Genomic DNA, 13,054 nt, shown 5'->3' with positions numbered 1-13,054 from the left:
TGAGGTGAAGAATGACAAGGACAGATGGACAGAGGCGGCCTGCTGTGCTGTCAGAATATATCAGTTCAGTTAAGACAAGAGGGCAAATCATCTCAGTTGGAGACTGAGTAAAAAAAAACTCTCCAGTGAAATATAAACCAAAGGCCTTAACAGGATAGAACAGTGATTTGCAGTTATTTACTTCCTCTGGAAAAAAGGGGAATATATCTTAAACAGATCTTTGCAACATTGCAAGGATTAAAAATCTTCCCCCGTTTGTTTCTAGGATTCCCTACAAATAATAACCCGACAACTTAAGCCTGGAACTCCAAATATATAGAACACATTCAGTATAAATGACTCACCCCAAGCTTACTTCAGCAAATCTTTGTGCTGTGCTGGCGAGAAGACTGCTTCACTCTCCCCGCATTTATTAAACGAGATGACCACGTGACCACGACAAAAGCAGTGGAACGGTGAGAGTGGAAGAGAAGAATAAAAGACCCGAGAGGGACAATAATGTTTTGAAGGAGTGAAGTTTAATGGGTTCATGATTGTCTTTGTCAGAGGTCAAATATTGAATTGGTTTGTGGGACACAAAGCACGACCAGAGCCACCGCGACGTTCCCTCAGCCAACTAAAAAACTCTCTGCGACAGATAAACCATCATGGCACAAATCCTCCAAGAACCACTTAGAGCAGCTCAGTCTCACAGAGGGTCATTAGTTTTGACAAATTACAGACACTTTGCTCTTTCACAGGTTGGGTGAAAGACTACCACATATTACCTTTCTCATTTTGCCTGTACACATTGCACACTCTTCTCGGCTAAGCTGGTTTCATCTCTTCCTATCAAAGGGATTTATTGTTCTAGTTAGTTGGGTGAAAGTCTCCTTTCTCTCTTCTGACGCTTTAGCTAGTTGAGGTCAGCGTTACGTTTTTGTTGTTGTGAGAGTAAACGTGAGTCTGAATCACTGGTTGTCCACTCCTATGACATGCACAGACTGACAGAGAGGCTACCTGGCACTGGAGTGCTGCTGGGTTGGCAGACGTACAGACGAACAGAGACAGAGGTGCAGACGGGCAGGATCTCGATGGCGAAAGGAAGGAGGCAAATTAGAGCGGTAGAGAGGGTGGACTGTTTGCAAGTATAGGCGCCGACTGTACAGCCAGTGTCACAGCGTGCTGGTCGTGGAAGCAGCCAGTCTTTTTCCTATGTATATCCTTAAAAAAAAGAAGAGAAAAGACAAAGTACACTCTTAGAAATAAGGGTTTCCAAAAGTGTTCTTCTACAAGGGCTGGGGTTCTACCTAAAACCATTTGCTTTCAAGGGTTCTTGGTAACACTGGTGGTTCCAGTAAGAACCATTTTTGATCCAGAGAACCCTTTGGCAGAGGCGCAGTTTGTGAACAGGCAAGGCAGGCAACTGCTTGGGGCCCCGAGCCGATAGGGGGCCCCCGACACTCGGACCCTGAGGGCTGTTTTTACTTAAATGTGCAGTGACCAGCCGTCTCCCTGTCCCCCTTAAAAACAATGGGCGATTTGCAATGACATCTCAGTAGGAAACCTCCCTAAAGGGGCCCCACCTCACGTTAACCTGTGTGAAGTTATAGTTCTGCAAGTTGGAAAATGAAGAGGATTATTTACAGTATAATGCATATCTTTTCAGTTATTTACAGTATTTTATTGTTCTATATATTTATATTGTTTTATAATGTGGGTTCTTTACAGTGTAATGTATTTGTTTTACTAAGTTTATATAGTTTAAAAAAAAAAGAAGCTATTTACAGTATTTTATTGCTCTTTACATTTATATTTTCACATACTTTTTAATTACAAGGTTTTTCCATGTTATTTTATTCATTTCGAAAAAATATATATATTTTGAACTCATACATTTTTCATTGGTGTCAGATATTTATGACATAATGGTAATGAACACTGGTTGGAAGGAAGGGTCCCCTGGGAATTTTTGCTTATGGCCCCTATAGACTCTAGAATCACCTCTGCCCTTTGGAACCCCTTTCCTGAATAAGAGGGTTCTTGGTAACCCTAACGGTTCCAGGTGAAAAAAAGGGTTCTCCTATGAGGACAAGCCGAAGAACCTTATATGGTTCTACATTTATTTCTAAGTGTGTAGTACATTTGACTAAATCTCTCCCACAAACATCAACTGTACCAAAGTGACCATCATTTTTGGTGGATGCTGTCATTTTCAGCTTTCCAAACCAATAACCAAAGTGAAACTTGTGGGTTAAAGGTGTTTATATGCTGTAATGTAACTCAAATATTAACATGTCTCACTCACTGGCTTACTGCCTCACCAAGAGCTGGTCATATAGTGTCACCACTCAGCCTCCTAGTGACCCCTCATGGTATTACATTACATTACATGTTTAATCTTTTGAGAATAAAGTGATAATATTATGAGAATAAAGTCCTAATTTTCAGAGAATTAAATAGCAACAGAACACAGATAGCCTGCAGTCGACCACTAACAGCCATTTCCTCCTCAAGTCCTAAAAGAGACTTGTTTTTCTTCAAGTCTTTTTTTCATTCTTTCTTCCAAACAGACAGTTTCTTGCCGAATCTTTTCAACATGTTGATGCCTTAGAGAATGTGTATTTGAAGTATTTCTTTATTTGTGAAGCCCCAATCAAAATGCAACTTCACGAAATTCTCATCTAGATGCAGGTTTGCAGCTGATCATCTGAGATTTTGCTTGACTAATATTGCGACTTTATTCTCTTAACGGCCCTCATACTCTGTCGTAATTTCCTGCATAGACACCAATTATGTAAAAGATAACAAGACACTTAGAAAAGCAAACAACTTTGCTAAATTTCTCTTCCAAATCCAAGGCGGGGTTATGTTTGACTCATTCCAGAAAAAATAAGATCTGTAGCTCATATAAAGCCTATGGGAGGAGTGAGGAGACTCAGCTGAGTTTCAATTTAAAAAAAAAAAAAGAGAATTTGTAGTAATAAACATGCCCCAATTATCACTTTAAAATGCTTCTGTGCTGAGTGACAACAAACATTCCAAAGCAGAACTTGAGAGAAGTGGCTCATTTGCTTAAGATATCGATTTAATTAACATAACATGGTACGAAAAAAAGTAGTGAGTCGAGTCAATGCCTCACCCAATGCCAAGTGTGAGCAGGTGTGAAACCAGCATCGAGGGAACAAGGATGAGGAGAACATCGGAGGAGAAGAGCCTCCTCTTCATCACCTCTGTCTTCCTCACACTGAGGGAGCTCTGCTGCTTTGGCCGCTGAAACACAAACTCTCTGCAGGGGAAGAGAGAGAGGAGCCACGATGATGCAGAGGCAATAATAAGAGGTTTAGGGAGCGGGGAGATGAGAAGAGAAGGGGAGGAAAAAAAAAAAACTGAGATAATGAAAACACTAGAGAGGAGACTGAGAGATGGAGCAGAGTTCTGTAAAGCCGGAGACTGTTAAGAACTCTGCCGCCCGTCAAACTGATTGAGCGAGCGTGGGGAAGAAAATAAGAATGAGAATAACTTGTGTTTAACATTACCATGCTGTCAATTTTTAATATTTTGAGAAGTAAAACAAACTCATTTTACACTCAACTTTAAGCAACTGAGATAAAACACAGTGTGGTCCAGACTAATGAACTTTCGTTCCTTTGTTTTTCCATTTTTATGATAAGCAAAGTTAATTTCCTCTGGCTGCACACCCTACGAAGATATTAAACTTCTTGTAAAATTCTTAGCAAGAAAGAACTGTTTTTTTTTTTATACTGTTAAAACACAAGCACCTGGGCAATGCACACATTAATGTTAACTCAAATGCAGTTTAATTGAGCTGGTCTTACTTTGGTGGCATGTTTTCAGGTCTACTGGACCAATCCCACACCCAGTCTGTATCCACTCGCCGCTCCGCCTCCTCCTGAAACATGTCAACACAGATAAACAATTAGACGACGGGCAATGGTAGAAAAAATACAGAAAACCTAAGTACATGTGGGTTACGGTTATGATATACACTGACATCATGAGTTTGAACATACACTACCGGTCAAAAGTTTGGGCTCACCACTGCAATTTTTGTGTTTTCCATTAAAAATTTCTTCATTTCTTTTATTCATCAAAAGAGTTGTAAAATGAATAGAAAATATAGTCAAGACATTGACAAGATTTGAAATAATGTTTTAAAGAACCAGCACAACTGTTTTCAGCTGTGCTAACATAATTGCGCAAGGGTTTTCAAGGGTTTTCTAATCATCCAATAACCTTCTAACGCGATTAGCAAACACAATGTACCATTAGAACACTGGAAATGGGCCTCTATACACCTTTGTACATATTCCATTAAAAACCAGACGTTAGGAGCTAGAATAGTTGTTTACCACATTAACAGAGTGTATTTCTGATTAATTTAATGTTATATTCTTTGAAAAAAATAGCTTTTTCTTCAAAAATAAGGACGTTTTCTAAGTGACCCCAAACTTTTGATGCAGTGCAGTACAATGCAGTGCAGTGTATTCGTGATTTACATTTTTGTCTGTGTTCTTGTCTGCTGCCCAATTTACTGCCAATGAATCAGCTCGTAGCACTTCAACACCACAATTGCCACTAGAATCGAACACAGTGAGCTACAACTATGAGTCTGATGTGCTGAAGGTTACCAAGACTCACTAGCCGGCTCAATCTCAAATGTAGAGGGAAGGAAAAAACAGCAGCGATGGTTGAAAACTGCTCTTCCTCTCTTTCTCTTTGTCATACACGGGTTGGTGAATATTTAACATTTTTAATCCTTAGAAAACAGAGCATTTCGGCGGGAAAGGAAAAGATACTTTTGGAACCCTTATTTCTAAGAGTTTATGAACAAACCTGAGCAAAAAGTACTCAAAATGTTCAATATCGGATTTAATTTGTGAAATACGTCACAGTCAATGTTCACTTGAAGAAAAACTGTCTATTTTGTGACTTCTGCACAATAATTGCTACTTTATATAGCTACTAAAAAAGTGATATAAAATGAACCACAACTTGCACCAGGTGCACAGATCCGTGTCACTTGAGCACTAAGACTTAAAGCCCATTGTGATTCTGCTGCTGCTGCCGCTCGGAGCAGACGCACTATCATTTTATGAGTGCATCTCCTTTTTTCTTTGTTTTGGAACCTTTGGCAGCCATACAGCACTCTGCAATGTTTTGAATTAGTTGCTGAAGGTCAGTGTTTACATATATTAAAAAAAAGATCCCCCTCAAGTAAATCAAAAACAGTCAGTCTGGAAGGTTGTGAGGACATCCTTTAAGCTCTCACCAGTGACAACTTAAAATTCTAATGAATAAATCATTCACTATAGGCTGTCAAAGAAATGCTTCAGGACACTGTAGTTTATATCTCAAGCAAGTCACAGTCTCTGCAAGTTGATTTTCAAACTGTGCTTAAAATAAATATAATGAGTAGCTTGTTTTAAAGCAGGAAGTCAGTAGATAACAATAGGTTGGTGTACTTAATTTAGGGTGGGTCTAATATTAGTCACACGCGTACCGCTAAGGACAAAAAATGTCCATTTTAGAAGCAAGCTATAAAAAAAATATATTATACATTATTACTGTATTTTACTATAATTGAGCTGATTTTCTCACCTACATCTGACCTAATTATTGATATCAAATACCAATTATTTTTGAAGGATTTTAACCCTTTAAATGCCAAGTTTGTTATGATGCCGCCACGTTTTTAGATATATTTTCAATATACTTCATGCAAAGTAGATTGTTTTGTTTTGAATGATTACAGACTGGGATATGTCACTGGTTCCCAGCAACACTTGACAGTGACAGTGCCATCTAGTGGAATTATTTCCCCATTATGCCAAATATGGCTAAAAGAGATCAGTTCCCAGGCAAAAGGCCAGATTGACACCCATATAATCAAATGCATGCATTTTTTTGATAGACGTGAGATCAATTTTTTTGCGCTTAATGGTATGAGTGTAACACTTGTTTGTTCACGGTGTATTTTAGCCTTAGTGTAGGCGATGAGCTGGAAATAACAAGATCAAATAAAAACACACAATCTTGCCAGAATTCATAGCCAAAATTATATTTAAAAAAAACTAAACTACCTAAGGGTTATTAATTAATAATGACATGTGACACAATCCAGAAATTCAATACCTGTATGGTGACACAGTCACTGTCCTGGTCACTGTTGGGTCTTGGAGAATCAGTGGACTGTGGAGTCACCACCTGTGGAGGACTATGGCCAACAAACAAGGCAGTTGAAATTAAAATGTGGATTTTAAATCAACAAGCAGACAGACTCCAACTGAGCTAGCCTCCATTTCTATTAAAACAGAGAGCTGTAACCCTCAAAATCCAAACAAACCTGTCTTTATTCCTCTCGCTCTCGAGCTGCGCCTCCAGAAGGATCCTCTCCAGCTCCCCCTGCAGGGCAGAGGAGATGTTGTCCTGCTGCCCTGTCAGGCTCTCCCTGCGGCTCACAGCTGCAATCAGCTCCTCCAGCTCAACCCAGGAGCCTGATGAGGAAGGAAACGATAATGATGCTCAGGCAGCGAGCGAGGAAGCCGAGCCCGGCAGGGTTTTTTATACACATGCATTAGTACTGTAATGAGCCACAGACGAGATGTGCAGAGCAATGTAAACAAATCTATAGAGTGTTTACACTGAATCGCTTTTATTGGGCGTGAAATATATTTTTGTTGTAATCTCTGGTCACTAAATAAGAGAACATCAGGCGGAATGTGTCGTCTAATGAATCCAGACACATTGTAATTCAGTTTCATTAAGTTTTGTTCTGCATGTGTGAAGCGTTTCATCTGGTTGTGTCGGTCACAACAATGGAAGATTTTTTTTTTTTTAGAATTTGAACGTGAACAAACATTCTCTGAATGATCTCTTGTTTGTTTTTGTTGTAATTTTCGTGTATCTGTTGCCTTTGTCTGATCAGATTTAAACAGTTCTTAATGTTTTTTGTGAGAGCACTTCAGTCACATTCAGGGATGTGGTTGCTTTGTTGTGGACACTGAGTGGACAGCTGTGCTGTGTGTTGACATATGTTGAGTCGTTAGTAAAGCAACGCCACGGGCAATGTCCTGCTGAGACGTTGGACTGCACAGGCATTTGGAAAAGGCAGGGGCAGACATTAAAAGGGCACCTACTGTGCACAGGTGGGGCAGGTGCCACTAAGGTGCAATTAAGGCAGACATGTTCTTCAGTTGGCCTCTCTGTCCAATGGAAGCACAGGAAACTAAGAGTGCATTCACACCAGCCCTTCTTAATCAAACACAAGATTGTTTGTCTGGAAAGTCCGGTTCGTTTGGGGAGGTGTGAATGTGCAACTGAACTCTGATGAGCACCAAAGAAGTGAACTCTGGGTCAAGTGCAGGAAGTGGACTACAACGCAGAGCATTATGGGTAAACACAACCAAAACATACAAGCGTGTAGAACAAAAGTTGCAGTGCATATGTGTCGTATGTTCACATAAAAGGATAGGATTTCATGCAGGTCCATGTTGTGCTCTTATGTGGCGGAAACAGAAGTTGCCCTGCATTAACCAACAGATGAGCGAGTCTTCTTGTTCATTGTTTGTCTTCTCCTTCAATTTAGTCTCCATGCAGCACCACCTCAGGCGAGGGAAGGTATGGGTTATTCCAAAGGTTCGGTTGGTTTCACTAAAGCAAACTTGGACCGGCTGAATGTTGCAACCCCCAATTGAGTCCCCAATCGTACCGAGTCTGGCAGACTAGGTATGAAAACCACCTAAGATTTCTCGACATGCTTCATCAGCAGTTTTGCTTCAGCTAAGCAAACACTGAGGCTCTTCTAGATCTACACAGACCCCTCTCATGTCCTGTTTGAGGAATACCAGCTCCTGCCTTCAGGAAAGCCCTACAGTGTGCCCAGCTGCAGAATGAATAAATAAACATTAATTCCTTTCCGTACTCAATCAGACTCCTGAACCAAAAGTATTCCCTTAGGGAGAGTGTTAAGTAAGTTTTCACCACATTCAATGTGCCATTCATTTAATTAATTAATGTTTTTAGTGACTTATACAGAGTATTTATGTTTAGACTTGCAGAATTTTTGGCTCTGACCTTGTCTTATGCCTGTCCACTGTCTACGAATGTCAGAATGGCGTATCATATTATCTCATATTATATCTTATCTTATGCCCAAAGTGTGACCTGGGTGACCTGGCCTAGCCCTGTGGACTGCATTTCATGTGGAACTCTATATGGACCTCAGCACATTATTGTTTAATCAATTTCTATCACCGAGACAGGCATTATTCTATACAGCACTGAATATCATTTCCTCTAAGGACCCCCTCTGGGACACTGTAGTAGGGACCTTCATAACTACACCCTTTTTGACTGGAAGGACACCCATAGGAAACGAAGTTGCAAGGGCATCTTAAAGGGCACTGCATCACTTTTCTCCACTAGAAAGACACTCCTTTAGAAACAATCCTTTTTTTTTTTTTTTTTTTTTTTTTTACATTGTTACCACTCTAGAGGGAACTTTAGTGTGTGTCTTGTGACTCAAGAGGGCCCTGCATCGTTCTTTGTCACCCCTCCCTGTGCACTGCACTGGACCTGGTCGATGTTGAATAGAGAATGGAAATGCAGCTGCTTTTATACAGTGCACACATTAACAGTCTAATGGTGAGACTGCAGACATTAACAAATGGAGGACTCCGCCATCCGCCCCGTCCCTTTTGCCATGCACGTCTGGTGAAAAAGTTGGTGCAAGATCGAAAGCAAACTCCTCCATATAAATAATAAATACAGATTATTATATTTTATTTTATTTTTTAAAAAACATAGCAGTTTTCTCAATGTCTGCTTAGATGTTTAAACACTCAAAAATCAGGCGCCTGTCTCTCTTTTATCAATGACTTCTAAGTCACAGCCAAGTGTATGCATGAATGAGTGGACACATGAATGAAGGTTCACTGGGAGCATGAGCAGGAGGAGATTCACACACGCACACACACACGTGCACGCATGTATGCTGGTGTGTGTGTGTGTGTGTGTGGCGTTCCCACAGGCAGCCACACAGTAGAGCAGGGCTAACTCAGGCTGAACGCACGCTCGCTTACATAAGACGTTATATCAGTTAGAGATTAGCCAGTCAGCCTCTGCCTTCCTCTCCCCTTGCTTTTCTCTCTCTCTCGTCATTGCTTCCGTCTGCAACCCTGTCGTCACCAGCGGCATTCGCAAAAAACCTCCAACATGTCATCATCTGCCTATAGCGCGCTATCCCTTCCTTCTCGCGCGATCTGCGTAATATTCACATTGACCTTGTTTATGACGCGATGTAAATTGCACCAACATTTGAAGGAGAGATGAAAACATGAGTGGACACAGGGCTGGAGAGAGAGAGAGAGAGAGGGAGGGAGGGCAGGAGTTGGCCTCAGCAGGGGAAACTGTGCCATTGCCCGAGTTGTGTTTCTACAGAGGGGAGAGATGACATAACAACTGCCTTGTTGTTGCCTGACATATCTATCTGCAGCACTAAATCAGCTTCTATGGTTCAATCCTGGACACATTCGTCTGTGCCACTGCCTTATCGGCTTTATGTGAGATGAACAACAGCTGGATGATGTTGGAAGACGTCAATGAACGGCAGGACAACAGATGAATGTCTGTTATGTGTGTAGAGACCACGCACGGGTCTGGAAAACGGGGGAAGGTTTCTGTGTTTTTGCTGAGCAGTGGATTGTCTGGTCGTTTGGAGAGACCACATGAGTGTCTTTATCTTTTTATTGCCTCGGGTTTGTATTTTTCATCTTGTCTTACACTTTGCAGGGCCCATTTAATATCACCCAAATAATGACATCAAAATATAAGCACTGAACCATTTTAAGATTTCATTCTGCATCACAGAGCGGTGATAAAGTTAAATGTATCATACGCTGTAAACCAAAGTATAAGAACTACACATAAATGCGATTCAGCACACGCTCAACAACACAAACCTACATTGTTCTCACGATAGATGAAGCTAAGCAGTGATTCAGTCATTAAGTTTGTAAGCATGTTCTCCATTTGTAGTAATAAAGATGAGAAAAGATGGCACCGTATGTCAACAAAGACTAAATCAGAGTGAATGGAAACTTGACCTGTGTGATACCGTAATCAAGAGGTCTTAAATCAAGAGAGATTACACCCATGTGTGTTATATTTGTGGTCATTCATCCTGTCAACAACAACAAAAAAACGTTATATGAATAATTAGTTAGTTAAACTTGGAACTGGGGCTGAGTGAGTGATTTGGGTGTTACAGTATCAAATATCGACATTAGCTTTGGCCTGAAAAATCCACTATTGGTGACAATATAATAAATAAATGTGTGTTGTTTTATAAACATACAGACAAACTATTATGTTGGTACAATCCCTTAGTGTCCTTACATTGCTCCTATGTGCCAAGCAATGTGCACAATCTGCACACGCAACGATATGAAGCTATAACGGTCAGGAAATCTCCGCCACTTAATTGGCTTACAGAGGTGAGTCAAGGAATCCGTTTACACAATGACGGTGTCCGTGGCAACAACAATAACAACAACAACAACAACAACAACAACAACCTGCCTCTTTCCCTCTGTAACATCCTGTCACACGTCTGCACTGGTTAGAATATTAGAGTTAATGTGTTGGGTCATCATAGTCACACTCAAAGTTGACATTTAGTAAAATTTAGGATTAAAAGTTGACCAATGTGTTGGACCAATTTCTGACAGATATGTCTTCAATATAAATTCAATAAAAATTCAAATAAACATTTCAGCATAATATTGTAGTATTTTATCAGATAAACATTGGCAAAAAAGAAAAATGGCATCATATATAGACAATCACCTTCCCTAAGTTATAATAATGAGCCAATACAATAGGCATTGGCCTGATATGGGTCAAATTTGCTGGGTCAGATATTGGTGAAACGTAATATCCAACATGTTCCAAAAAGCTGAAATTGACTTAAAAACAAAAACAAAAAACATAAAAAGCAGTTAATGCGTTTTAAATGAGTCAAACTATAGAGTGTTTATTTTTCCTTAATGTGTTGTTAATAGCTTATAAAACAGCTGTACAAATATCGGTTAAAAAAGTCATTCTGAGTCATTTTGTCGACCTCTACCAATGATACTTTAACATCTGTGTTACAGTGAATCATTTTTCGCGAAGTGGCTGAAACAAAAACAACGACCTGGTCCAGAATCCTACCGTCATCACTCACCGTGGAGTCCGTCCTCTGGCGTCTGTGAGCCGGACACAGACATGCTGAGTGGCCGTGGGGGCTGGACTGAGGCGGAGAGATGCTGCTGACAATGGAGCGTGGAGGACAAACAAAACAACACAGGTGCAATGAACACGCCGCCTTTTTGTTTCGCTTGTGTTTGTTGTTTTATGGTCTGAACGGGACAGCGGACACTGGCGGCTGCGCTATAATCCGCCTCCCTGCTCCATCACCCCCGCCCTGTTGTTGTTCCCACGTGTGAGGAGGGAAGAGGTAAACAAAACAAGGGAGGGAGAGAGAGAGAGATAAAGCCACGTAGGCAAACAATGTGCACGAGGAAAACAATGTGCACGAGGAAAACAGTGGCGTGGATCAGTGTGTGTCCTACAAATATTTAATTGAAATTCTGAATAATGGTCACCCATATTCTATTCTATTCTATTCTATTCTATTCTATTCTATTCTATTCTAATGTTCCAACATTCCAGTCTTATTTGACCAGACATCACAGTACTGAACACAAAAGGGTTTCTCATCTCACTGACACTTTTATTGTATTTTTATTTAACTTTTATTTAACCAGGAAACTCCCATTGACATTAAGAACCTCTTTTTCAAGGGAGTCCTGGCCAAGATAGGCAGCAGCAAATATCCAAACGCTTGACAGTTACACATTTACATAGTTAAAACACATGCAGAAAACAGTAACAACAAATCCGGATTAAATTGACAAGGAAATTATAAAAAAAACATTATCCAAATCCAAATCCAATGGAAGTGACAATGCAATGTCAGTTATGGCACTTTTATGATGAGTAAACTGCATGCTGCAAAGGTTTTACTTCTTCTTCTTTTTTTTTTTTAATAAGACATTATTTTCTTTATCTTTTCAATTTAATTCACTTATATTTGTATTGCACCATATCACAACATCAATTATCTCTCAAGGCAGTGTACATAGTAAGGGAACCTTTACAGCATTATACATCTAGAGTGCAGAAACCCAACAATTCACACAACGAGCAAGCACTCGGCTTTTCTTGGTAGTAAAATTAAAAATCAGGACAGATACACCAGACAGACAGGAACTGGTTCCACAAACATTATTTCCCTCAGTAACTTAATATGTTGCACCTCGGTCCTACACTCTTAGAAATAAGGGTTCCAAAAGGGTTTTTCTACAAGGGCTGAGGTTCTTATTTGCTTCTGAAAAACCCTTTCCTGAAGAAAGGGGTTTAAAACCCTTTTGGAGGGCTCTGAAGCCAGAAAGGGTTCTCCTATGAGGTGAAACCAAATAACCTTATTTGGTTCTAGTTAGCACTTTTATTTCTAAGAGTGTATAGTGAAACACTATTATGCATTAGTGTGTACTGTGTCTATATTACTATTATATTATATTACTAGATTATATTTAACATCTTTCAACTTGGTGCAAACAACTACTCATCAGGGGACACCTTTATTTGTATGTTCACTCTTAGAAATAAAAGTACTAAGTAGAACTATATAAGGTTCTTCGGCTCATGGGAGAACCCTTTTTGGCCCCAGGTAGAACCTTCTTTATGAAGGTTCCACCTGCAACCCTTTTGGAGGGTTCCACCAAGAACCCTTTTAAAACCCTTTATTCAGGAAAGGGGTTTTAAAGGGTTCTCTGGATCAAAATGGTTCCCATATAAAAAAATATGAGGTTAATGGTCACAGTTTACTCTTTGTTCCAAAGCAGAGAATAAAGAGCTGTTGGATGTAAAACACTTATTGAAAATTATTTATTTTTAACGTGTGCACATTTGTAATTTTCCTTGATGAAATGGCCAATTATACATTGTA

The 13,054-nt window shown here is 40.0% G+C and overlaps 1 protein-coding gene across 1 annotated transcript; it reads right to left on the bottom strand.

Moving 5' to 3' along the window:
• Window positions 1-1,154: 1,154 nt before the first annotated feature.
• On the bottom strand, window positions 1,155-11,270 carry LOC310924484 (BCL2/adenovirus E1B 19 kDa protein-interacting protein 3; the record flags this gene model as incomplete). Its single annotated transcript, XM_083886228.1, has 6 exons — window positions 1,155-1,203; window positions 3,122-3,268; window positions 3,819-3,892; window positions 6,136-6,217; window positions 6,347-6,497; window positions 11,228-11,270. The coding sequence occupies 6 exons, from the start codon at window positions 11,268-11,270 to the stop codon at window positions 1,155-1,157; spliced, it is 546 nt and encodes a 181-aa protein (XP_083742354.1).
• Window positions 11,271-13,054: the final 1,784 nt, after the last annotated feature.

The sequence above is a fragment of the Microchirus variegatus genome, assembly GCF_963457635.1.
Source record: "Microchirus variegatus genome assembly, chromosome: 1".
NCBI lineage: Eukaryota > Metazoa > Chordata > Actinopteri > Pleuronectiformes > Soleidae > Microchirus > Microchirus variegatus.
Note: the sequence above shows the minus strand (reverse complement) of the source record. Positions and strands in the feature narration are given on the sequence as shown.